Source organism: Camelus dromedarius, chromosome 4 (genome assembly GCF_036321535.1).
Source record: "Camelus dromedarius isolate mCamDro1 chromosome 4, mCamDro1.pat, whole genome shotgun sequence".
In the NCBI taxonomy this organism is placed as follows: Eukaryota; Metazoa; Chordata; class Mammalia; order Artiodactyla; family Camelidae; genus Camelus; species Camelus dromedarius.
In genome coordinates, this window is record NC_087439.1 from 70,232,386 (window position 1) to 70,259,350 (window position 26,965).

General features: G+C 35.0%; 1 protein-coding gene across 5 annotated transcripts in view; it reads left to right on the plus strand.

Annotated features, from left to right (window-relative positions):
* Positions 1 to 26,965, plus strand: part of ICA1L (islet cell autoantigen 1 like) — a 59,168-nt gene that overhangs the window by 17,204 nt on the left and 14,999 nt on the right. For 4 of the 5 annotated variants that reach the window (XR_010380654.1, XR_010380653.1, XM_064485097.1 and 1 more), the window contains 9 exons: positions 1,497 to 1,665; positions 4,596 to 4,668; positions 8,001 to 8,124; positions 9,398 to 9,596; positions 11,558 to 11,683; positions 13,169 to 13,267; positions 15,779 to 15,864; positions 17,461 to 17,504; positions 25,630 to 25,884. Coding sequence is in view for 3 of the 5 variants with exons in the window: in XM_064485097.1 (XP_064341167.1) it covers positions 1,497 to 1,665; positions 4,596 to 4,668; positions 8,001 to 8,124; positions 9,398 to 9,596; positions 11,558 to 11,683; positions 13,169 to 13,267; positions 15,779 to 15,864; positions 17,461 to 17,504; positions 25,630 to 25,884 (1,175 nt within the window). In the remaining 2 variants the exon portion in view is untranslated. Of the gene's footprint in view, positions 1 to 1,496; positions 1,666 to 4,595; positions 4,669 to 7,388; positions 7,546 to 8,000; positions 8,125 to 9,397; positions 9,597 to 11,557; positions 11,684 to 13,168; positions 13,268 to 15,778; positions 15,865 to 17,460; positions 17,505 to 25,629; positions 25,885 to 26,965 lie in introns of those variants that run through there. The other variant, XM_031451976.2, reaches the window with a different exon arrangement.

Here is a 26,965-nt window from a genome sequence, read left to right on the forward strand (position 1 = left end):
CAGTACCATGCTTACATCAGACCCAGCCCCTCTCTGTACCAAGATTAAATTCTCTATTTTCTATTCCACCCTACGTCCAACCACGTTACCAGCACAGCACCTAGAGGTTCTGCGGTTAATGATGGCTAATCTGTACTGCCCAGTAATCCAGGAGGGTATCCACAGGAGAATGTCCAGAGAATATCTGGAGGAGTGGCCACCTGTGGGCTTTACATTTTACCTTTGTTCTGTATAATGTTTTATATTTAAACCTAATTTGTCTGATATCAGTATGGCTATCCTTGCTTTAGTTTTGTTTGTACTATATTTACCTGGTATCTCTTAACCCGTAATTCTTTCTCTGTCATTTTGTTTTAGGTGGATCCCAAATAGCGTATAGTAGGATATGGTTTTTTGTTTTTTATGATTTGAGATTCTTTGAATTTAAGAGGAAGTTTGCATTATAATACTAAATAGTATAATTGTTCTTATTCTGTCATCTTAGTTTATACTGTTTGTTATGTTGCCTTGCTCCTGTTTTTTAACCTTCTTTTGCTTTTGCTAGTTTTTCTTGCTCTCTTTTTCTGCTCCTTATAATTTAGAAATTAGACATCCTATTTTTATTTGATTAGTAATTACTTCAAAATAAAAAGAAAGTGAACCTCTACTTCTTTACCAACATTAAGAATACATTAGTTATCGGTTGATTCCCCTGGAAGTGATGAATGAGTCACATACTTTAGTATCTCCTTTTGTTCCTACCTCCTGTTTATTGGAATAATTTGGGCTTTTAAAACTGTTATTATTACTTCTTTTTTTTCACATCTCCTTAAGTAACACTTTTCATATTTGCATTTCCCATATATAGCCATGTTAACTGTGTTAAGAACAATTACTTAGACATTAATTTTTAAGTTTACAAAAGGTTACAATTTCCATCTCTGTTTCTTTTATAACGTATCTCCCCTACACTTAAGGTCTTTATTTTTGTTTTATTAATTGGATATTAAAATATTTCTTTGAGTAATTTTTAAAGAAGAGTATATATTTGAATCTTTGCATATCTGAGGATTTTTATTAAATGTGTATTCTTCTGACATAGCAATTAATCCATAGGAAGTTTTCCCAAGGAAATGTTAGTAGTTTGCAAAGATGTGTGTCCAAGTTCATTTTTCAATATTATTTACAAAAGCAAAAATTGGAAACTAATAAATGTCCACAAATAGAGATTGGTCAGATAGAAATATTTCTAGCCATTACTGCAAAATCATAGCAGTTTTCTAACACCTTTGTTATAAATAAAATTAATATATGTATCATTAATATTTTTGCCTTTTACTTGTATATGTTATAATTAAAATATAAATTTAGACCATACAAAGAAAATATTAGCATGTTTAGCTGTTAACATAAATATTCTATTTAGTATCTTTTTAATTAGATTAAATATTGGCTAAATAGATACTTATTATTGAAAAGATTTTTTAAGAAATTTAATTTTAGTCTATTCCCTGTAGTCATTCCATGGATTCCTTTGGGCAGCCCAGACCAGAAGATAACCAGTCAGTAGTCAGCAGAATGCAAAAGAAATACTGGAAAACTAAACAGGTCTTTATCAAAGCAACAGGGAAAAAGGAGGATGAGCACGTGGTGGCATCTGATGCTGAGCTGGATGCTAAACTTGAGGTAAATTTCAGGATTCTGTGCATTTCATATAACTTGTTATTATTTGGGACTACTGGGGGGACAATGACAAGCTTTCACATTGAAGAATTTACCGGGATAAATGCAAGCTTCATAATAGAATAATTGTATCCACCTGTCAATCAGATCGTCTGGATAAGAGTTCTCACAAATTGAGAACTGGCAGAACTTGTGTTCTTAAATTAGATAAATCATGAATTAGGTAATGTCTCTGGCACAAGTATTGTAGTTTTTAAGCTAAATGTTAATGAATTGATTATATTCCTTCTTAAAAAAAAAGAAAAAAGAGGACACTAATGAACTCATCTACAAAACAGGAACACACTCGCAGACATAGTAAACAATCTTATGGTTACTTGGGGAAAGGGAGTGAGAAGGGATAAATTTGGGAGTTTGAAATTTGCAAATGTTAGCCACTATATACAAAAATAGATAAAAGAAAAACAAATTTCTTCTGTATAGCACAGGGAACTATATTCAATATCTTATAATAAACTTTAATGAAAAAGAATATGAAAATGAATATATGTATGTATATGCATGACTGGGACATTGTGCTGTACATCAGAAATTGACACATTATAACTGACTATATTTCAATTTATAAAAACTATATTCCTAATTGGGACCGTCTACTCATTATATATCATGTGATAATACTTTGTACTACTTTTATTTAAAGTTTGTACCTCACTGAAATAAATTAATTGAAATCAAATAGTGGGTTAGGATTTTACAAGTTGGAGTTTCTGTTTCTATTATTAAGGGATGGAATTAATTGAAGTATTTCATCATGTATTTTTGGCTCTGTTTTTCATTTTAAATAAAAGGAATAATAAACCATGAAACAACTTTAAAGCTATATGTTTTATACTTTTAAGTAACTAAAGCAATTAGAAGAAAGATCTCATGTATATTAATGAAAAGGGTCTAGATTTTTAAATGCAGATTTGCTAATTCTGTGTAAATATACTAATTTAAGATAACTTTTATAAACATTTCCAGGCAGGGGCTCTGTTATGCTTGAAATGTAATCGTTTGTTAGAATTATTAAAAATATAGGTCTAATTAAATAAGTCAATCTACTAAGTAATTTCATTCTACAAAAAATAAACTTCCATCATTGCCATAATAAATATGGAAATAGAAATTATTTCTATTTAATAAGCTTTTACTATTTGTGTTGAAAAGTATTCCTCTTAGGATTCAGTTACAAATGTGGAAAAAGTAAAGGGACTTCATTGTAGGTAGTATATTTTAACACTAAGGGAACTCTTTGTTGTTTCCACATATATTCCCACAAAAATAGATTTTTTTCATATTGTTTGACATCGTTAAGTAATCTATGGGTGACATATTTTATATTCAGTGTTATTCTTATCCATTAGACAAGTATTTGGAATCAACCAAGAACTTTCTCCCATATTTGTACTATTGTTTTTACAAATGAAAAATAGTTTCATAACAAGTATATATACTTAAATTATGTTGTACACTTTAAATATATTACAATTTGGTCAAGTTATACCTCACTAAAACTGAAAAAAATTTATTGTAAAAATGGATAGCAATAATATATAAATCTTTCAAGGACCCATGGGAAAAAATCAGCCATTGTCACTTCATCATAATAGAACTATCATTTTTGTATTCTTGTCTAGTCTCCTTCCATTTGGATTTAAAACAGCTCTTTAAATTGCCAAATCCATATACAAAATACAATCCAAACATACTTAACCTCATATGGAAAATTGATGGTTGCTCCTCCATTTAGATTTTCGTGTCTGTTATCAATCTTCCTTTGATCTGATCAAATGTCAAAATAATAGCATAACTTTGTCATAGATACAGCATTCAGGCTTAATTGGGGATGTTGGAAATTCATTTGATAAACAAAGGGTTAGGGCCTAATACTATACTACAGTGCCAAGGTCTTTTGGGGTTTGTTTTGTTTTGTTTTGTTTTTTGGGTTTTTTTTTTTCCAAAGTCTTTTTGAACTTCATTGCAGTTCTTCAGCATAGGACCTTGTGAGTCTTCTGTATGCTGCACCCTAAAATCTATGCCAGCTTGTTTCCCTGGGAAAACCTACATATATAGATATGTGTGAAGAGTTACCTCCTGTGTATAATGTATCCTGATCTCAAATTTTCATGTGCTTACTTTGAAATAGGAGTTTATTGGATATTTTATTTTTCTGTTAGCTATTAGCAACAGTGGTAATGAAGGAATTAATATTCATGGAAAATTCTAAACAAAATCATGTGAAAGTAGTTTATTTTTTATGTTGTAACACATTATTTAATTTGTTTTGGTAAATTCACTGACCTGTTTTATTTAGACCAATATTGGAGAAAAGCCAGACTCTTGAGTTAGTTAACATTTTCTTTCCTTACTCTTTTCATTTGTGGTAGGCAATGTTTGATGTAGTTTATATTAGATTTAACTTTTTGCTATTTAGACAGTTTGGAGCCCAGGGGAGGACAAACACCACAGTTAAAAAATTTTATTAGCTCCCATGTATTTATGACTATTTTTTCCAGCCCTCATGGAGGAAATCTAAATGTGTTTTCTATTATCAGAAATAAAACAAGATTACACTGTATAGCACAGGGAAATATACACAAAATGTTATGATAACTCACAGAGAAAAAAATGTGACAATGAGTGTGTATATGTCCATGAATGACTGAAAAATTGTGCTGAACACTGGAATTTGACATAACATTGTAAAATGATTATAAATCAATAAAAAATGTTAAAAAAAATAAATAAAACCAAAACTGAAGTACATTACAGTCAAGAAAAATAGACGTAATACTTGTAAGAAAATGTTTTGCTTTTGAAGTGCTTTTTTATATTTTATATCTGTCTATGCTTCTTTAAACTGTCCTAATAAAATTTATATTTCAAAGGTTTTTCACTCCATTCAAGAGACATGCACTGAACTTCTGAAGATAGTTGAGAAATATCAGCTAAGACTCAATGGTATGAAATCATAGATATCTATCCAATAATTCCTGTTTACAATATATATTTATTTGCATTTTTTGAAGTGAAAGATTTAATGTAAAAATAGTAGTTTATGGAATTATTTTGTAAATAGTTTCTTATGACAAAAATGAGTATTTACAGTAACCTGTTCTCAAATTACCCAGTCAGTGTCCTCAGTTCATCAAGTCCTCTGACACAGATTCATTTTGCTGAGTCTAGTTTTCCTGCCCAGAGTCTTAAGTGGATTTCCTTCCATCATTTAAAAACTCTCTCTCTTGACCCCCACTTATTCTAGCAGTTACCATTCCATTCCTCTGCTCCTTTCACAGGAAATTTTGACATAATTATATACATAGTCTCCATTTCTTTCCTTCCACTTTCTCTTGCACTCGCCCCACTCAAGTTTTCATCCCCTCCACTCCACCAAACTGCTCTTGTCGTAGTAATAAGGAACTAAGTCCAGGGACCAATTCTCAGTCCTTGTCACGTTATTGAACACAGTTGATTATTCCCTCCTCTTTCAGACACTCTCTTCTCTTGGCTGCCAGGCACCATATATCCCTGGATTTCTTTTTAATGGTCATTCCTTCTCAGTCTCCTGCCATTGCAGGGCACCTCTCTTCTTGACCTCTTCTGGTTAGAACTCAGTCTTTGGATCTCTTCCGCACTGCGTTAACTACAGTGCCCTACTGGGCATGGCCACCTCTCTGGTTGCTTCTCTACTCTCATCTCCTAAAACTCTCTCCTCTCGAACCAATTCATTTCCTTCACAGTAGGCATGTCTGCATAGTAGGCTCCCAACCTTCTTTAGGTATCTGTTCAGATATCATGTTTATAGTGAGTCCTTCCCTGACCCCCTTATCTAAAATGAAATACTCCTCTTTCTCATAACTTTCTGTCTACTTAACAGTATTCAGCATTCTGTAAATTTTATGTTTTTCTTACTGCCACTAGAATATGCTCTCCTTAAGGATAGGAATTTGTCTGTTTATTTCTGTGTCCTCATAGCCTAGAAACAATGTCTAGCATGTAGTCTGTACTCAACAAATATCTGCTCAATGAGTGATTTTCCTGGGTAGCTATGTGAATTAATCTCAAAAATTTGTAGCCAAAGCTCATATATTGTCCCATTAAGGCAAAAAATCCAGTATAGCATAATTTTTGAGTGCCTGCCACGTTAAGACTATGTGCTTTTCCCAAGGAAATAGTTGAAGAAACAACTTTTTATAACAAAATACAAGAGAAAGAATAGCATGTAATTGAGTTCAGAATAGTGGTACAGACATAACTCTGAATTGTCTTGGAGTGAAAAATAACTGTGTATTAGAGTGATTGGTAAAGGCAACTCCATAGATGGAATTGCAGTAAAACTTGAAGGGTTTATAGAAGTTGAATATGTGGGGGGACAGGGATTTGGAGTTAGGGGAGTAACTTAAAGAGTGAGGATAGTTTGCATGACAAAAGAGTTTGTACTTGCGACTAATAGGGTGATAAAAGAGCAAACCAAGCAGTAAAGAGCCATCACAGTCATTGGACCAGAGGAGTCCTGTGATAGAAATGGAAATGTAAAGAACCATTGGTAACTTTGTGTATCCTGCATTTTGTCCTGAAATCACGAGAGCTTTTAGCACACTGGTGAAGCATTTCAAGTTAAGGAAGAGGTATACCTATACAGATTTTATCTTTTTCACTTTCTCTTCAAGATTGTGTATAAATACATGATTTCTTGAAGACTATTTTATTAATACATTTTATGTTGAGGCTGGCATCAGACGACTACGGTAGATTCGTCCAGCACTGTAAATCTTTACTAGGGGAAGAACATACAGGAGTTGAGTCTGCCATTTTTGGCAGGAGGTCCGAACACAGAATCAGCACAAATTCAGCTTCATCTCCTCCCCTTTCTGCATTGATACGGATAAGGCTCAATGAGCATTCATGTTCAACTGATATTTGATCATGAGGTAATCCCAGTTCCCAGGGAGCTTTCTGAATCATCATCCACAAATTAGTATTTTTTCTAATAGTTTTCACTGACATATATTTTATGAAGTTCTGATTCAAAGGAAATGTATAATCTGTACATCTCTCAAGTAATTAATTATGTAAGAATATTAAATTAACAAGATTCCTCAAATCCAAAGTATGGTCCATGGACCAATGCCAGTCCAGTCTTGATCAGGTTAATTGTTGATAAGACAGCACATGGTTTTATTAAAGATGCTGCTACAGAATATGTAGACACTCTCTCCCATAACACCATCGTGTTCTCCCAGGGCCTCCCTTGCAGGGCCTGCTGCCTTCTAGGTACTGAAAGGGACTTCCCTTTCAGTTTTTAACTTCAATTTTTCCATCAGTAAACCTCGGTGAATTTAGGCATGACATGGTCATGTTTTTCACTTGAACCTTACAGTTTGAACGCTTTATGGACTCCCCTGGCCTATTTGTCTTACTGTGATGAGAGGGTTGTCTTCCATTAGATCAGTGCTTCTAAAACTTTATGGTGAAGGACCATATTCTGTTTTGCGTTTTACTTTTAATCTGTTGTAAACTGACACTTTTGAAAACACAATAAAAATGAATGTTTAGGAAAATGAGATTAAAGAAAACATGCAAAATATAAGCACACTTTTTATTATTATATTCAACAGATATAAAATAGTCAAATTGATAAACGTTCCTAAATAGTTTCTTACTTTTGTTATTTGTCACAGGCTGGTAGCAAATGGTTCTGAATTGGCATTGGTCCACCAACCACACGTTTAGTATTGCACTACATGTCAACTTTTAGGGTTTTAGAAGCAAAATTGTGGACAATTGTGGATCTGAGATACTGAGCATAGGAAAATGAAGCCAGGATGGGAGACGAGAGTAAGTTGAAATAAAAAACTGAGTACTTTGTAAGCGGCAATGATCCTAAAATGCATCTTTGTACTTTTGAAAATGCATCATCTGTGGTTTTGTTTTATCATTTTGGATTTTTTTCACTAAAGATCAGTCTTTCCCAAAGTGAAATCCATGGATTCACTGCATCAAAACCATCTGAAGTGCTTGTAAAAAAAACAAAAAAAAACAAAAAAAAAAAAACAAAAAAAACCAGAAGAAGAAGAGAAAAAAGAAAGAAAAGAAAACCATAACCTCAGTCCTATAAAATCAGAATCTCTGGAGCCCAGGAACTTGCATTTTAAAAATAAGTCTCTCTTCTTCTTCCCTCAAGTAATTCTTATGTTTAAAGAATTATTGCTATGAGAATTTTAGTTGTATGTGTGTGTTTTAAACAAATGATAAAATGGAACAATGAACTGTATTGTAATTTTTTTCCCTAGTTATATCAGAGGAAGAAAACGAACTAGGGCTCTTTTTAAAGTTCCAAGCAGAACGGGACACAACGCAGGCTGGCGAAATGATGGATGCCACTGGCAGGGCACTCTGTTCTTCAGCCAAGCAAAGGTTTACCATGCTTTTGCATCATCCTTAAATTTATAGTCAGTATGACAGTTTTGATGTATGTAGCTAAATTTACATATTTGTAAAGGTTTCTGATCATTCCAATTAAAAGAGAAATACATTGCAGTATATAATTGTTTTGATGCTTAACTCTTACTTATTTTGTATTTAAAATAATTATTTAAAGATTTACATTCTCAGGTTACCTAACTCCTAGAAATAGCCTTTAGGCCTGTGTTTAAATTTCTTAAGTGGTTTAATATAACAGAGAAAGAGAGTGGCTAGAATATGTGTATGTATATATATAGGTTTTTAATTTTTTGGATACTATACAATCTCTGAGTACTTTGGAACTTTTCCTCTTTTTAAGTGGAGGAAATTTTTTCTTCTTAGTTATATACTTTGCATTTATTATTTTATAACTTTTTAGCATTAAAAATACCTGCTGCAAAGAATCTCCTATAATTATTAAATACAATAGGTCTTAATACAATTAAATATTATATAATTATTATATTATATATTACATAATTGTGTATTATATTATACAAGTAATTTACAATTATTAAATACAATAGGTACAATACAAAATCGTTGCATTTTCAGGAGAAAAATAAAAACAGGCCTATCAGACTTTTAATGACAATGTATAGCTTAAGTGACTTTATTCTGAAGTACCGCATCAGTGCAAAGATCTATCTTTAAGGAGGTGACAAAGGGACACTCAATACAAGGCCTACCAAGTCAAAAGCAGAACAGAAGGGCTGGGTTTGACTTACGTTTCTTAAATTCTTTTTTTTTCTTGTACTCATCCTCAGCTGCTAAGAACTTTATCCTCACTAGTTTTTCTAGCATTTATCTGCTTTTCTATACCCAGGTTTTCCCTAAATTTGTCAAAAGAAAGGCTTTCTGCTTAAAGGATTGTGCTTTATGAATACAGGCTCTCTTTTTACTCATGGAATTTTTTTCTAAATGGCAAATTTACTTGGTAGATTATTTATTTATACATGGGTAAATATCCAAAATGCTGCAGAAATAATATATATTACCTAAAATGAGAAAAGGGGGAGATATAGACACATTTTTATTAACAGTTCAAAGTTAGCTGTAAGATTCTTATTTGTTTTCTAAAACTTCTTGGACATCTTAATAATGTCCTGTTTATAGACTCATCTTGATAACAAATTATGCTTTACAGTTGTTTTAAACCTTTGTTTTTGTTTTATTTTGCTCGTGGGATGTACATCTCTCTGATTTTTACCTCTCTGCCATTTAGATTGGCCCTATATACTCCCTTGGCTCGTCTTAAGCAAGAAGTAGCAACATTCAGCCAAAGGGCTGTATCTGATACTTTGATGACAATTAATCGGATGGAGCAGGCGCGCACAGAATACAGAGGAGCTCTGCTGTGGATGAAAGGTGTATCCCAAGAACTGGACCCAGACACCTTAAAACAAATGGAAAAATTCAGAAAAGTATGAAAATACACCCTTGTTGGTTTTTTGATACATAAAGCTATTGAACCTCTACAGAATAATTTAATCAAGCACATAGAACATCAAACTATTTTGGGGAACTATGTTGCATTGTAAATTCTTGGTTGCCTGGAAATCCTCAATTGAAGTACAAAAGGTCGTCACGCTATTGTTTTTTACTCTTTGAGTGACATCTCCACCCCATCATCCTTTTCTATTATTTTTATACCTCTCATAATAGACCTAACTACCTTTTAAATGTTGTTCATGTGGACTTTTAGGAGTTGTTTACAGGAGGAAAATAGTTTATTAGTCAGGAAAAACATATAACTTATGTAAAAATTCATGTTAAATGATTTTTAATTTTTTTCATTTTTGGGAGGGGTAATTAGGTTTTCCTATATTTATTTTTAATGGAGGCACTGGGGATTGAACCCAGGACCTCATGCACGCTAAGAATGTACTCTACCACTGAGCTATGTACCCTCCCCACTGAATGATTATTAATCATAAGTGAAGGTTGTCAAATTTTTCATTCTGTCACAATATGTAGTTTAACCACAAACTTTTAAAGCAACTATATGTGTATAAATACACGTTTTTGCTAAATAAACTCATTATAAATTGTGTCCCCAAATCTACCCTGCATGAATAATAAAATTCATTTACTCCTTCATTTTATAAATATTTAAAGTACCTACAGTAAAAATCATATTTAATATTGATGGAGCCTTTATACTAGCTGCTTTGAGTACTCTGCCTCATTGATTACTCCAGCAGACCTGGGAAAGTAGGTGGACACGTGGCCTCAGGCCACAGAAACCTGTTATCCTGTCCCCTTTATAATCTTTGACAATTAGAATACAATCCAAGTGAGTGGTGCACAACATTGTGAACACATTAGTGTCACTGAATGGTACATTTTTAAGTGGTTAAGTGTATGTTATGGGAATTTCACCTCAAGTAAAAAAAAAAAGAATGCAATCCAAACCTCTTATCTGGACCCAAATAGCCCTGCACAGTCTGATCCCTGGTTCCTCTGATGCCACATGTTGTACTTATTTTCTATGCTTCAATCCTTTCTAGAACATATTCCTTCCTGTTCTGCAAACATGATAAGCTCTTCACCCACCTCCCACACCCAGGACTTTTGTCCTTGCTTTTCCCTGGGCCTGAACAGCTCTCCTCAGGGTCTTAGCATGGCCCACTCATCATGCATGCACTGGACGATGTCCCAATTCAGACATCATGCATGAGCTCACCAAGGACTTCCCTGGCCATCTTACCTAAAGTAGTCACCCATTTCTGTTGCATTTATATGTTATCTTTGCAACTTGAGATTATCTTATGTATTTATTTACTTCTTATTTTCCTGTGCCTCCTCACTTAGGGATGGTGGGGAAGAGCTTTGTTTTGTTTACCACTGTATCCCAGTGCCTGGAACAGTGCCTGGCACATAATAGATACCTTATAAATATTTGTTGAATGAATGAATGAGTACAAAGTTGAATATTCACACTACGTGGTGATGTATGACTCACCTTATGTATAAGAAATATAATAAGCCTGCATTTAAATTTATAAACTTATCTGATTCAGAACCATTATTAATGCTTCCCAACACTAACTGTGTCCCTTTCCATTTATTCTTTTACTCTTTCTAGCTAAATAGTACCTATCAGTAGTTTTGGGTGTTTCTTTTTATTTGGAATCTGTTGTTTTAGTTCTTAACTGTATTCTGTCCATCTATCATCATATAGTTTCTCAGCATAAAGATATCTGCTGGAAAGATGTCCTACAATTACTAAAAATAGTCAAAACCTTTACCACTAATCATTAAATAATAATATAGGGAAAGAAATTAGTCTTTTTTATTATAATTTCATGTGTCTGAAAATGTGTTTCATGATCCTGTATATCTGTATTATCAGTAATTATAATTAATATTTTTGTGGTTGCAGGTACAGATCCAAGTGAGAAATAGCAAAGCTTCTTTTGACAAGTTAAAGATGGATGTCTGTCAGAAAGTGGATTTACTTGGAGCTAGTCGCTGCAATATGTTATCTCATTCACTCACTACCTACCAGGTATCCACCTCCATGGTCAGCATGTCCTTGAAGTAAAGACTAGTGGTGAGATTCCTTTTTAAAAGTTGTCTAAAGGGTATAAAAATTGTTAACTGTCCTAAAACTGACTTATGGAGGTTATGATAGTCAGAATCATGGAATACTAGTCTGAATAAGACCTCAGTGATGCCTGCTCCCATGGCTTCACGTCATTCTCCTTGGTGTACTAGGAGAGAGAGACAGAGACAGAGAGAAAGAGACTGACTTAGGGACTGTCTAGGATAGAGGAGGGGAATGTTGAGAGGAGGCAGGATTCAAGGCCCATTAACCTTGGTTCACCCAGAGCTACTCCATTTTGAACTAGTCCTACATATGATTTCATTTGAAATAAAGATGCTGTGGCCCCCAAATTTAACACTTTTCTATCATTTTATGGATGAGGAAAGTGAGAATTAAATGAGACTTAAAACAAATGCAGTATCAGGCTTAAAAACTTAAGTTTTCTAATTCTAGGATTGTGTTCTTTTCATTCTGCCAAATTGCCATTCCACATCACTTTAATCTCAGAAGTCTCACTTGCGCTTATTTTACTCCAAACCACACATAAATAGCACACAATGAGGAAGTTAGATATTAATAAGTAACAGTTACTGATTTTACTATGTATTTATAAATGGCAAAATAGGAGAATAAACTGTTTTTACATACTGATTTTACTATGTATTTATAAATGGCAAAATAGAATAAACTGTTTTTACATAAGAAAAGAATAATAAACCAAAGGAAATGGACATTCACTGCTGCTTTTTGGGTATCTACCTAATTCAGTTCACTACTGTGGAATTCAAGAATCAATAAAGGCTACACCTGAAAATAAAAGTGCATGACCACCTATGGGCGTAATGCCTGAAACACAGTACCTGTTAGTTAGCTCTCCTTTATTCTCTCCACTCCTCCCCCTCACTTTGAACAGGAACCTTGAAGCAACAAGAAAGATGTCCAGTTACTTCAGTTAGCTTGAATAACACATTTTTTGGACAAGTCTTTCTTGAATCCTAAATGGAAGTCCAAACTTTGTGGTACATACTATTTTTCTCCAATTAATAAAGGCTTATATATGCTTACCGACATAGAAGTTTACACATATACCTCTAATGCAATTACGATGTTTTGGTGCTTTTATCATTTTTCTTTTGGATTCTTCAGAGGGTGTTCTAATCCTCCAGTTTTTTTCTCTTGGCTGCAAGTACCCTCTAGCTGGCTCCTGTGTACATTTCAGTGCTGGATACAGATAGGCACACACCTGCAGATACGATGCCAATTCCTTTGCAGACTTAATAGTTACAGTGCTTTCAGATTCCCCAGCCTTGGAAATTGATTTTAATTTCTGCTTCTCATTATTTGACAGCTATTCATCTACCATACTAGTGAGAAAAAAATAGCACTGACAAAAAATCATGGAGAGGAAGCAGAACTGTGGTGTCACCTTTTCTTTTTTTTCTGCAGAGAACACTACTTCGATTCTGGGAGAAAGCAGCTCAGATGATGTCCCAAATCCATGGAGCTTATGCTGGCTTTCATCCATTTGATTTTGTAGCTCTCAAGGTACGTTTCTTTCGCTGTTCTTTTGTTAGATACATTACACTTTCTTTGGATAATAACTTTGAAACTACTTTTTGCTAAGCCTAATTTCAACTTTATGAAACACTGGGAGACAGTTTTCTACACTTCTTAGCCAGTCGTTTTCTGCACTTTCCTGATTCCTGATTCCTACGAGCAACTCTGCACAAATACATGGGAATACTGCTGGTGGGCTTAAGATATTAGTAAGGTGTGGGGGAATAAAAGAGGTGGAAAGTGAAAAGAAAATTAAAATACAAAGAAGAAACAAGGTTATGGAAAGGAAAAACTTTAGAGGAACAAGTGATGGAAAGTGGCCCTGTGTTTTCAAAAATGACCAAATTACCTACTTGACAATTTTAGAAGTTAAAGAAAAATCTCCTTGCTTTACTTTTACACTCATGTCATGGATGCAACTCATGATGCAAAAACTATGCCAGGTTTGGTCATTATATATGTCTGATTGCCGCTGAAGGGACACCTATATTAGATCACCTCTTTCTATAACATCTACGTGTAAAATGTACTCTTCCTGTCAACCTTCTTTGTAAATGGCTCATCCAGCAGAGTTGCACTGTGTTAATCATTTCTTCAGTTCTGGTAGGCTAGGTTTCAGTACCTTTGAACTTAATCATTCTGCCTTAATTTCAGTAGTGCTTGAAAATGTTTGGTTTAACTCAAGCTAGATGTGATATCTGTGATTGGTTTGTATCTTGCAACTGTACATTGCTGGGACTTGGTATGGATTTTTAAGTCATGCTCTATCATCTTCCAGTCTAATAGAGACCCTTGAGTTAGTTTTTTTGTTTTTTACTGTGCATGTGTCTTTTTTTTTTAATTTCCTATATGAATGCTTCACTGGGTATTGTACTCAGGCAAATTTAAAATCCAATTTCTGTTCAGTCTTGAAGTTAAAGATCTTTAGCTGTATTTAGAGAATTACGATACAGGCGAACAACACATAAGTCTTCTTGGCATATCACAAAGTGGTAAATCCAGTGACTAGCCCACAGTGTGTGTGCCACAGGCAGCCAGAATGCAAAGGACATGGGGCTCAGGTCAAATTATATTTGCATAAACTTACAAGCTTTTGTACAGCAAAGGAAACTATAAACAAAACAAAAAGACAACCTACAGAATGGGAGAAAGTATTTGCAAACAATGCCACTGACAAGGGCTTAATTTCCAGAATATACAAACAGCTCATTTAACTCAATAACAAAAAAACAAACAACTCAATGAAAAAATGGGCAGAAGACCTAAACAAACATCTATGTAGTGAAGACATACAAATGGCCAATAGGCAAATGAAAAAATGCTAACTATCACTAATTATCAGAGAAATGCAAATCAAAACTACAGTGAGGTAGCACATCACACCAGTCAGAATGGCCACCATTCAAAAGTCTATGAATGATAAATGCTGGAGAGGGTGTGCAGAAAAGGGAACCCCCCTATGCTGCTGGTGGGAATGTAGTTTGGTGCAGCCATTATGGAAAACAATATAGAGGATCCTTAAAAAACTAAAAAACAACTTACCATGTGATCCAGCAATCCCACTCCTCGGCATATATCTGGAGGAAAGTCTAATTCAAAAAGATACATGCACCCCAATGTTCATAGAAGCACTATTTACAATTACAAAGATATGAAAACAACCTAAATGTCCATCGACAGATGATTGAATAAAGATGTTGTGATATATATACAATGGAATACTACTCAGCCATAAAAAAGAATAAAATAATACCATGAATAGACCTGGAGATTGCAGCAACATGGGTGGACCTGCAGATTATCATACTGAGTGAAGTAAGCCAGAAAGACAAAGGAAGATACCATATGGTATCACTTTTATGTGGAATCTAAAAAAATGATTATCAGTGAACTTATTTACAGAACAGAAACAGACTTACAGATAGAGAAAAGAAACCAGGGGCAAAGAGGGTAGGGAGGAATAAGTTGGGAGTTTGAGATTTGCATGTACTAACTACTATATATAAAATAGATAAACAATAAGGTCCTACTATATAGCACAGGGAACTATATTCAATACCTTGTAATAGCCTATAAAGAAAAAGAATATGAAAAGAATATATATACAACTGCATCACTATGCTGTATACCAGAAATTAACACAACATTGCAAATCAACTATACGTCAATTAAAAATGACTTTAACATTTAGTTCCCTTATTTCTCACTCTCTATTTCAGAACTATTCCTATTTCATATTGTGTGTGGGTGGTTTTTTTTTTTTTTTTTTTGAGCTTTTTTTGGGGGGAGAGGAGGTAACTAGGTTTATTTATTTGTTTATTTTTGGAGGAGTTACTGGGGATTGAACCCAGGACCTTGTGCATGCTAAGCATGCACTCTACCACTAAGCTATACCCTCCCCACTTTATATTGTTCTTTAGAATTTTTATTCTCATTTGTTTGCACAAAGAGAGAAACAGAGTCTTTCCATCTACTTAACATTGAATTTCTTATCCTTAGCAACTACAAGACTCTCCAAGCAAGCTTACTGAACACCATAAAGAAGAACAAATAGAAAATGATTGTCTCACTGAAAACCTCAATAAGTAAGCAAGCAAAAGTTATGTATCGTGTTATGATCTATTTGGAAAGAGTTATTTCTTCTCTGACTTACTGAATACTTATTTCTATGTCATTTTTCCAATTAACATTAATTTGCTTTGAAACCTTCCCTGCCACCCCATTTTTAACATGGTAGACAAAGTAGATGATAGGAGTACAGAACAGTTTGGGCTGATAACTCCAAATTCTATAGTTAGGGAGTCTAAGCCCTGTAATAAGAGGCTAGTGAATCCCAGAAGGGGCAGCTTGAAAAGAAAGTGACAGGGTCAGCAGCTGTGAGACAGAAGCTATTGAAAATCTATCTTCAAAGCAACACAGAAGGGACTGGGACTGGTTACCTGAAAATGGGGGCTCTTGCTATGCACATCCTTCATGTTGCCTGTTGCCCTTTTATCACATCTTACCCTTGTTTTCCTTTCAGAGCTGCCACTTACTTTTCATTTAACCAGATTGTACGGAGTATAATATGAACCCGGAAATAGGCCCAAACAGTGACAACCATATATTTATATTGTTGAGTAGAAGGTGATCTGAAATATAAGCATCTGATGCATTTCTCTACCAGGGAAATCCAAACAAATTTTTTTTTACTAACTTAGATATATAAATGTTTTAGGATATAGATTAAGTAATCAGATATACAGTTATAAATGAAATGTATTAACTTAGCTATACACTGGCATTTAAAATCATGTTACATTAAATATACTAATTTAGTAAATATTTTCATTATTACATTTCTAAACGTTTTCTTCAGAATATTCTCATGGATCCTCAGCATTATGAAAGCTATGTTTTGAGTTAACTAGCAGATTCCAAAGCACTTCTCTTCCAAGTTGTTTAAAATACCATATATGTATACTGTTACTGGGAATTTCATTCCAGGTCAAAGAATCTGTTTGCTTTGTTTGTAGGTTTATTTTTGCAGTATTTGCATATAAATACTGTATTGCTTTTTAAGTGTCTGTAAAGACTTAATTTAAAAAAACCTCAACTACTAGAGTTGTGAGGTTATACATGAGGAATAATGATTAAGTCTAGTTCAATTTCTTTATCTTCATTTATTATTATTATTATACTAGATGGATGATACAAATTTCCAGAATTCATATTGATTGAGAATGTTTTAGGCAAATGTGTCTTCTTTTGTCATCATCACTTTCTTGTTCCAAGTAGAGTATTCCATTTTTTTTCTACAGTTCTTCATTCTCTCCAGTTCCCAAATATTCTTGAGCAAAATGTTTCAATGCTTGAAAACTAAACTTTGTACTTTGGTGACAGATGTTCTCTGTGGTATAGTATTTAGCACAGTGCTGAGCACGGTGCCTCCTGTTTCATCAATACTCAGTAAATGTATATTGAAAGAATAAAGAGTGAAGGATTATTTTCACAATCTATGTAGATCTAGAGAAGGAGTAAGATTTGTCTCAGATTTTAGGAGATCAACTGGACAGCTATTTTATATGTCTCCTCAGTTAAAAAGAAATTCTTTAAACCATATAAAACTATTTGTAGAATATGAGTCCCAAATGTATTTTAACCAAAATCTGCGTTTTTGTTTTGTTTTGTTTTTCCTTTAGGTTAGTTTTGTCAGATGAGGAAATGAGCTTGGGAAGTGAACCAGGTAAGATGGTAAATTTATTAAAATATGAAATGATCAGATATAAATGTCAAAACAGTTTGTCACAGCCTTTTAAAGGAGATTGTGTTAATATCCATTTAATTTTTAAAATTTTGTCACTTTTTATGTCTCTTCTGTACAAACACTTTTGAGTTCACTTTTTTTACCCAGCTTTACTGAGTTGTAATTGGCATGTAACACTGTAAAGTTTAAAGTGTACAACATGATGACTTGATACACATATATTTTCCAAAATGATTTTCATAGTAAGATTACTTAACATGTCTATCACCTCACATAGTTACCATATTTATTTTGGGGATAAGAACATTTAAGTTTTACTCTCTTAGCAACTGCTAAGTAAACAATACAATATTGTTTACTATAGTTACCATGCTGTACATTAGCTCCCCAGGACTTACTCATCTTGTAACTGGAAGTTTGTACCCTTTGACCAGTCTCCCCATTTCTCCCATCCCCCAGGCCCTAGCAACCACCGCTCTAGTCTCTGTTTCTAGGAGTTTGGCTTTTTTTAGATCTCATGTATAAGTGATATACGGTGTTTGTCTGTCTGACTTATTTCACTTAACATAATGCCCTCTTATTTACTGTAAATAATGTAACAATGAACATGGGAGTACAGATACCTCTTCAAGACAGTGATTTCATTTCCTTTGTATATATACCCAGAAGTGGAATTGCTGGATCATATAGTACTTCTGTTTTTAATTTTTTGAAGAACCTCTGTATTGTTTTCCATAATGGACGTACCAATGTACCTTCCCACCAACAGTACACAAGATTTCCTTTTTCTCCACATCCTACCAGCATTATCTCCTGTCTTTCTGATAATAGCCATTATAACAGATGTGAAGTGATCTCTCATTGTGGTTTTGATTTGTATTTGATTTGATTAGTACTGTTGAGCATCTTTTCACGTGCCTGTTTGTCATTTGTATGTCTTTGGTTGGAAAAATGTCTACTTTGCCCATTTTAAAGATGAGATTATTCTTTTTTTAATATTGAATTGTATGAATTCTTTATCTATTTTAGGTTTGAAGCCTTATCAGATCCATGGTTTGTAAATATTTTACCTATTCTGTAGTTGCCGTTTCATTTTCTTGATTTTTCTTTTTTTGCTTTGCAGAAGATTTTTAGTTTGATTTAGTCCCACTTATCTATTTTTACTTTTGTTTCTTGAGCTTTTGGTGTGAAATCCCAAAAAATCATTGCTAAGACCAATGTCCAGGAGTTTTTTCTCTATTTTTTATTCTAGGAGTTTTACAATTTCAGATATTACATTTTAACCCATTTCGAGTTAATTTTTGTGAGTAGTGTAAAATAAGGGTCTGATTTCATTCTTTGGTATGTGAATATATATATAGTGTATATATTATAGCTACAGTGTAAATGTAGCTACCCATGCTTTCTTTTAGTTACCATTTTCATGGAATATATTTTTCTATCCCTTCACTTTCAGTCTTTGTGTATGTATCCTTAAAGCTAAAGGGAGTCTCTTGTAGGCAGTATACCATTGGATCTTGTTTTTTTACCCATTCAGCCACTCCTGTCTTTTGATTGGAGAATTTAATCCATTTACATTTAATTATTTAAAAGTAAAGATTTACTAATGTCATTTTGTTCATTGTTTTCTGTTTTGTAATCCCCTTGTTCCTTTATTCCTCTCTTGCTGTCTTTTGACTTGATGACTTTTTGTGGTCGTATGCTTTGATTCCTTTAAATTTTTTGTGCATCTATTACTTTTTTTTTGTGATTATCATGAGGCTTACATAAAATGTCTTATTTGTGACATCCTTTTTTTTTTAAGGTGATAACAACTTGATAGGATATAGAAACTCTATAGTTTTACTTTCATCATCTCACATTTTAGGTTATTGGTGTTACAGTTCACATCATTTTTATCTTGTGTATCCAATAACAAATTATTGTAGTTCTAGTTATTTTTAATATGTTTGTTTTCTAACTTATAAACTAGAGTTTGAAGTGATTTATACACCACTATTGCAATATTATGGAATATGACTTTGACTATATATTTACCTTTACTGATAAGATGTACATGTTCATGCATTTTTTACAAGGTTAATTTGCATCCTTTTGTTTCAGCTTGTATAGTGCCCCTGAGCATGTCTTATAACACAGGTCTAGTGGCAATGAACTCTCTCAGCTTTTGTTTGTTTGAGAAAGTATTTATCTGTTCTTCATTTCTGAAGGACAGCTTTGCTGGATGCAGCATGCGTCATTGACAGTTTATTCCTTTCAGTATTTTAAATATATCATCCCACTCTCTCTTGGCCTGCAAAGTTTCTCCTGAGAAATCTGCTTATGGTCTTAACAAGGTTTCCCTGAAATGTGACAAGTCACTTTTTTCTTGCAGCTTTCAAAATTCTGTCATTGACTTTAGACAATTTAACTGTAATGTGTAACAGACTCTGGTTGGGTAAAGTTGCTGCCCACGCTCTCAGGTGGCAAAGGGGGCGAGCCACTTGCTGAGCTCTGAGGTCCACATCACCTCTGGTCAGGCAGGGTCACTTGCTGTGCTCCCTGGCCAGGTGGTGCTGCCGCCTGGCCTCTGCACTCGGGTGGGGCCGCAGCAGGTCTTCATGGTCTGATACAGCCTTAGTCTGTACTTTGTGACCAGGCAGGGCCACAGGCTAGGTTTCATCATTGGGCAGGACTGTGGTTGTGCTCTGCTTTTGGGCAAGGTCAGTGGCCAGACTTCCTGGTTGGGTGGGGACTCACATTGTACCCCACAATTGGGTGAGGTCATTGACTGGGCTCCCTGCCTGGGTGAGGCTGCAGGCTGTGCCCAGCAATTGGGCATGAACGTAGGCTGGGCTCTGCTGCCAGGCAGGGCTGCAAACTGGAATGTGCTGCTGGGCATTATTGTTAGCTGGGCTTAGAGGCTCCCTAGGGTCATAAAATTCACTCACTGTAACGGTAAAATTCAGTGATTTTTTACTAAATTTATAGAGTAGTACAACCATCACCACAATTGAGTATTAGGATATATCCACTACCTCTGAAATTCTCTCATGCTTGTTTGCAATTAAACTGTGCTCCCACTCCCCGACTCCCAGCCCTAGGAAATCACTAATCTCATTTCTGTCTCTATAAATTACTGTCTCATGGACATTTCATATAAATATTATATAAAAGTTAATTTTTTGTGTCTTCCATTAAACAATGTTTTTTAGATTCATCCATATTATTGTTTATAGCTAAGTTCATTACTTTTTTTCCCTTAATTTTTTTATTGTAGTAAAATACATGTAATATAAAACTTACCATCTTAACCACTTTTAAATACGGAGTTCAGTCACATTAAATACAATCATAATATTGTGCAACTATCCAACCATCCACCTCCATAACATTTTGTTGTGTAAAACTAAAACTGTACTCATTAAATGATAACTCCTCATTCCCCATCCTCTCCTTAGCCCCAGACACCCACCTACTTGATGTCTCCATGATTTCAACTACTCTAAACACTGTATAAGTGGAATCATATAGTGTTTGTCTTTTTGTAGCTGGCTTATGTGACTTAGCATAATGTCCTCAAGTTTCATCCATGTTATGGCATGTTGCAGAATTTCTTCCTTTTTAAAGCTGAATAATATTCCATTATGTGTATATACCACATTTTGCTTACTGTTTTCCAGTTACTTTTTATTGATGAATAGTATTATGTTGGATATACCACATTATGTGTATCCATTCACCAGTTGTTAGATATTTGGATAGTTTACAGTTTTTGACTATTGTAATATTGCTGCTATGAACATTCAAGTATTGCTCTTTGTGTGAACATGTGTTTTCATTTTTCTTAGTTAGATTCCTAGGAGTGGAATTGCTAGGTTATATGGTAAATATGACTTTAACTTTGTAAGGAACTGCCAACGTAAATTTTTCAAACGGTTGTACCATTTTATTCACACTAGCATAGTATGAGGGTTCTAGTTTCTCCACGTTGTCAACATTTGGTATTATCTTTTTAATCATATACATTCTAATGCTTTTAGTTTGTGGTTTTAATTTGCATTTCTCCAGTGACTTAAGATGTTGAACATCTTTTCACAGACCTATTGGGCATTCACGTATCTTCTTGTTGACAAATGTATTAAGATTACCTAATTTTTTTACATTTTTTTATTGAGTTATAGTGATTTTACAATGTTGTGTCAAATTCCAGTGTAGAGCACGATTTTTCAGTTATACATGAACATATATATATTCCTTGTCACATTTATTTTCACTGTGAGCTACCATAAGATTTTGTATATATTTCCCTGTGCTATACAGTATATTACCTATTTTTAAGTTCAGTTATTTATTAAGTTGTAAGATTTTTAAATATATTTTTGATACAAGTCCTTTGTCAGATATATGACAAATCTCATCCTAATCTTCTCATTTTCACCAATTGAAATGCAAAATTTTAAAAATTTTATGAAGTCCAGTCTTTCTTTTTCCTTCTATGAATTGTTCTTTTGGTGTCATATCTTAAGAGTTCTGCCTAACCCAAGGTCATGAAGATTTTCTCCTATATTCTCTTCTTGAAGTTTTATAATTTTAACTCCTACATGTAGGACTACGATCATGTTGAGTTAAATGTTTATGGTATGATGTAAGTATCTAAGTTTTGTTTTTGTGTTTTGTTGCATATGCATATCCAGTTGTTCCAGCACCATTTGTTGAAAAGAGTCTCCTTTCTCTGTTGAATTTTCTTGGCATTTCTATTGATATCAAGTGACAAAAAATGTAAGGATGTGTTTCTGAATTCTAAATTCTGTTCCACTGATCTATATACCTGTCCTTGGCCAGTACCATACTATCTTGATTACTGTGGCTTTATAGTAAATTTGGGAATTAGGTAGTGTAATTCTCACTACCCCACAACATTGTTCCTTTTTCAAAGTTATTTTGGCTGTTTTAATCCCTTTGTACTTCCATATAAATTTTACAGTCAGCTTATGAATTTCTACACTCCCCCCCCCCAAAAAAAACCTTACTGGAATTTTGATATGTATTGTGTTGAATTCATGCGTCAATGAATTCGCGCATCAATTTGGAGTTAATTGTCATCTGAATAATACTGATCCTTCCAATCCATGAATGTAGGAATTTTCTCTTTCTCTTTGGCTTTCAGTAGTTTGTCTATGATGTATCTAGATATGAATCTCCTTGTATTGATTCTACTTGGGTTTTGTAAAGCCTGTTGAATGAATAGATTGATGTTTTCAGCAAGGTTGGACATCTTGTCTATTATTTCTTCTAATCCCAGCCCATCCCCCATCCTCTGAGACTCCTGTTATGTGTATACTGGCACTTTTGATGTTGGCCCATCATTTCTCTGAGGCCTTTCTCATTTTTCTTCATTCTTTTTCTCTCTCTGTTTTTTTGGGTTATGTAATCTCTATCAGTTTTTCTTGAAATTGGCTAATTCTTTCTTATGCTAGTTCAGATCTACTGTTGATCCTCCCTAGTGAATTTTTCATTTCAGGTATTGTACTTTTCAATTTCAGAATTTTCATTTGGTTCTCTTTTTGTAATTTCTAACTCTATGGATACTCTCTACTTGATGCAACATTGTCATCACACATTCCTTTCCTTTTTTTAAGATTGCATTTACATTTTTCAGCTTTTTTGAGGTATAATTGATAAAGTTGTAAGATATCTAAATTGTACATTGTGCTAATATATGAGTAATTGTGAAGAGATTCTTCCCACCTAGTTAATAAACACATCTATCACCTCACTCCTTTTACTTTATTTGTTATTTATTTATTTATTTTTATTTTTTTACTTTTTTAAAAATTGAAGTATAGTCAGTTACAGCGTGTCAATTTCTGGTGTATAGCACAATGTCTCACTCCCCTTAATCATACTTTTCTTCATTCTTTGAATTTATTTATAAGGGCTACTTTGAAGGCTTTGTCTACTACATTTCGTATTTGGTCATTCTCATGGGCAGTTTCTGTTGCCTTCCTTCTCCTTGTCATATGGATCATACTTTTCTGTTTTTTTGGCACGCCCTCTTATTTTTTGTTGAAGACTGGATATTTTAGATAATATATTTTAGTAACGAGCTATTGGTCCTCGCTTTCTGGGGCTTGTTATTATTATTTGCTTTCTTTCTTTTTTAAGTGTCAGGTTGGATTGTTTCAGTAGAGTCTATTCCCCACCCTACCTGACCCCCGACAACAGTGGAACTCTTCATGGATGGCAGGCTTACATATACCCAGTCACCTGGGATGACAGTGAAGTTTAGTAAGGCCTCTCTGAGTCTCTTTCCATGACCACATCCAGCTGTTTAATCCCACTAATCTCCAGCTGATTGCTCTATTGTTTTCAAGAAAGCCCTGGACCATAAATTGTTCTAGAGCCAAAACCAATCAAATTTGGACTCCTTTGAAAGGATAGTTCCAAAAGTCAGTGTTTAAGATTTGTTCTTACCTCCAGCAGGCTCTTCCCTCCTGGCCTTTTCCCTGATTCTTCCAGGCAAGCCAGTTGGCCTATAGTTTAGTTCATATGTCCAATGAACCTATTAGTCTTTTCCCACTTATCTTTCACCTCAATCTGCACTGTTTCTGAGAGCATCCTTAGACTGAATTTCTCCGCACTGTATTGCAAATGAAGTCAGTTCCCTTGGAGAAAAAAAATAGGAGCTATCTGTCTGTTTGATAATTTGCTCTCCCTTGAGGCAAAATCCCTGAGTCAGGGCTTGATCTGGGGTTGTGAAAAAGACCGAATTTCTCTCTGATTGATATCCTTGCTCTAGTAGCTAAGTGCTAAGTGAGGAGAGTTTTCTTGGCTTGGCTCTTCCAGCATGAAACTACCACCTTATGAGCAGGGTCAAGTGATCAGGGCCCCATATTTTCAACATGCCACTCCCAAATCCCATGACTGGAGTCTTGGTGTTGGGGTGGGAAACAGGCGCTTCCTCAGGACTTAGCCTTAGCAACAGGTAACTGGGGACAGGATATGAAGCGCTGACATCTGACCCTCCTGGGAAGATAGCTCTTGACTGAGAGTTGGTGGGAGAGGGAGCCCTGAGTTCTTGGCGGCACTGGGCTAGAGCACATTTTCATCTTGCTGAATTAGGAAGGGGGTGGAAGGGAGTGGCTCTTAGTTCAAATACCACAGTCTCTCATTCTTTCTGAATTTTATTAGATTTTCTTGAGTAAATGTTTTTTCATTTGATGTGTGTCCTTGGAACAATTTCCAGAGATTTTAAATGGTTGTTTTTAAAATACTTTTCACCAGTTATTTAAAAACTGATCTGTGGGTCCATAGATGTCACCTCTCTATCATGCTAAAGCCCCTATCTTTCATTTTTACTGATAAAGGTGTTTAGGGTCATGATTTTTCTTGTTAATTGTTATTTAAATATCCCACAGATAATGATATGAAAGGTCTACCTTATGATTATTTTTCGGAAATTCTATTCCCCTTTCAACCAAGAGTTGCTTAACAGAAGGTGTTAAAAATTTACAGGTGAAAGAGCCTTTTAGTTTTTTGGTTTTATTTAAGAAATTATTTCATTTTGTTACATTATAATCAGAGCATGTTCTTTGTAGTATATCTATTTTAAGAAACCGATTTTTTTGTGTGTGTGGCCTTAGTTATAATTAATTTCTGTGAATTTTCAATGTGTGCTTGAGAAGAAGGTATGTTTTCCATTAAGGTTTGTATATATTTAAATATAACTGCCATGTTGACAATGCTGTTTACATTTTTATATCTTTACTTTTGTCCTCCTGGCCTGTTTTTCACTGAGGGTGCCATATTAAAGTCTCCTGTTACTGTTTTACATCTGTTTTCCTTGCACCTCCTGTGATTTCTGTCTTACACAGGTGGTTGCTTAGTTGTTTCACAAATAAGTCATCATAGCTGAATATTTTCATAGTGAATATAGTCATTTTGATCTGTAGCCTACCTATTTAGAAATTATTTTCACATAAACTTCTAATTAGTTTAATTGTTCATTAAAAATTATGTTGAGAAAGTAGGAGAGCAATAAAAGAAACTCGACTTGCCCTTCATCCTACTCTCATTTCCTCAAAAAGAAAAAAGCCATTCTGTTTTTATGTTCACTCACCAGTTGCAGAAGATTTACCAGTAGATTCATTGGAAGATGATTTTGAGAAGGAATTCTCATTTCTGAACAGCCTCCTAAGTCCTGGTTCTTCGAGAGCTATGGAATTTTCCCAGGAATGCCAGGCTGCCTTTGGGAGCCCCCAGGCCAGTCTCACATCCCAGGAGCCTTCGGTGGGGTCTGAGCCTCCTGCCCACTCTTCACAATTCCTACCTTCGCAACTCCTTGACCTTGGCCTTCGTGCTGCGGGAGCTTTCAACAGTAAGTGTCTGTTCAACACCCCTGAATTGCTTTATCTTTGTGAAGCAAAGATGGGAGCTTGACTTCACTTCAGTGATACTAGATAAAATCTGCAGTCACACCCATCTTCTAAAAAAGGACAAATACCGTCACTACTGGAGTCTGTCAGTGAGAGTGAAACAAGGGCTGCTTTCCTGCCACCTCCACTAACCCCACGCTTTCTTTATTGACTGTAGGTGTCTTCTCGACATAGGAAATTAGTGTCTTGTTTAAAACTCTTGACCTGCTAAGTCATCCCTGCCTACGGAGGTGACACTGTTTCTTCACCTAGCAAAACCCGTGTTCTCGCCCTGTGGGCTCGGAGTTGACAAGAGAACAAGGAGCAGCTCTGGAGCTGGTTCCACAGCAGCCTTCTGGGCGAGGCGGAGGTGGCGGGAGTGGAGGACGGTGGTGGAAGCTGGGGCGGGTGTTTTCCCGAGGGGAGGGTCCCTGCTTTGTTTATGTGTAAGGGCTCTCTCTACTCACCTGCTGTTCCACTGTCCTGTGTCCAGCCCAACACCTCAGGAATCATTTTGCTCCCCACTTCCATGTTGGTTCCTAAGTCCTGTCAATTCTGTTTCTAAAACATGTCTCAAGCTTCCCATTCTTCCTGTCTGCCATTTAGAACCTCATTTGGTTTCCTGGGTTACTGTGGGTCCGCCCAACAGGTCTCCCACACCCCAGATCGTCCTCCATGCTTCCTCCAGAGTTCTCTCTCCAAGAAGCAGATTCGGGTATCAGCACTCTGCTTACATTTTTCAAAAATGAAGCACAGTGGGCTCGTCTCCACCCACCTCTGCCTTGTCTGTGACTGCACTGCACCAGGTCCCCTTGAGGCGTCGTTGCTCATGTCCCTCCTTGGCTTCTGTGTTCAGTAATGCAGTGTGGACTTGAGCCTCTTAGGTTCCCCTCTGATGTTTCCTCCACGACTCCAACCTTGAGGACGTCCTCAGTCCTGCCAGGTGAACGGCTGTCTCCCTCCTCTGGCCTCCCGCAGTGCTTTCTCTGTTTTCATGGCTGTGATTATAGTTTATCTTGCCTTGTATTCCTGTCTTTCATCTCT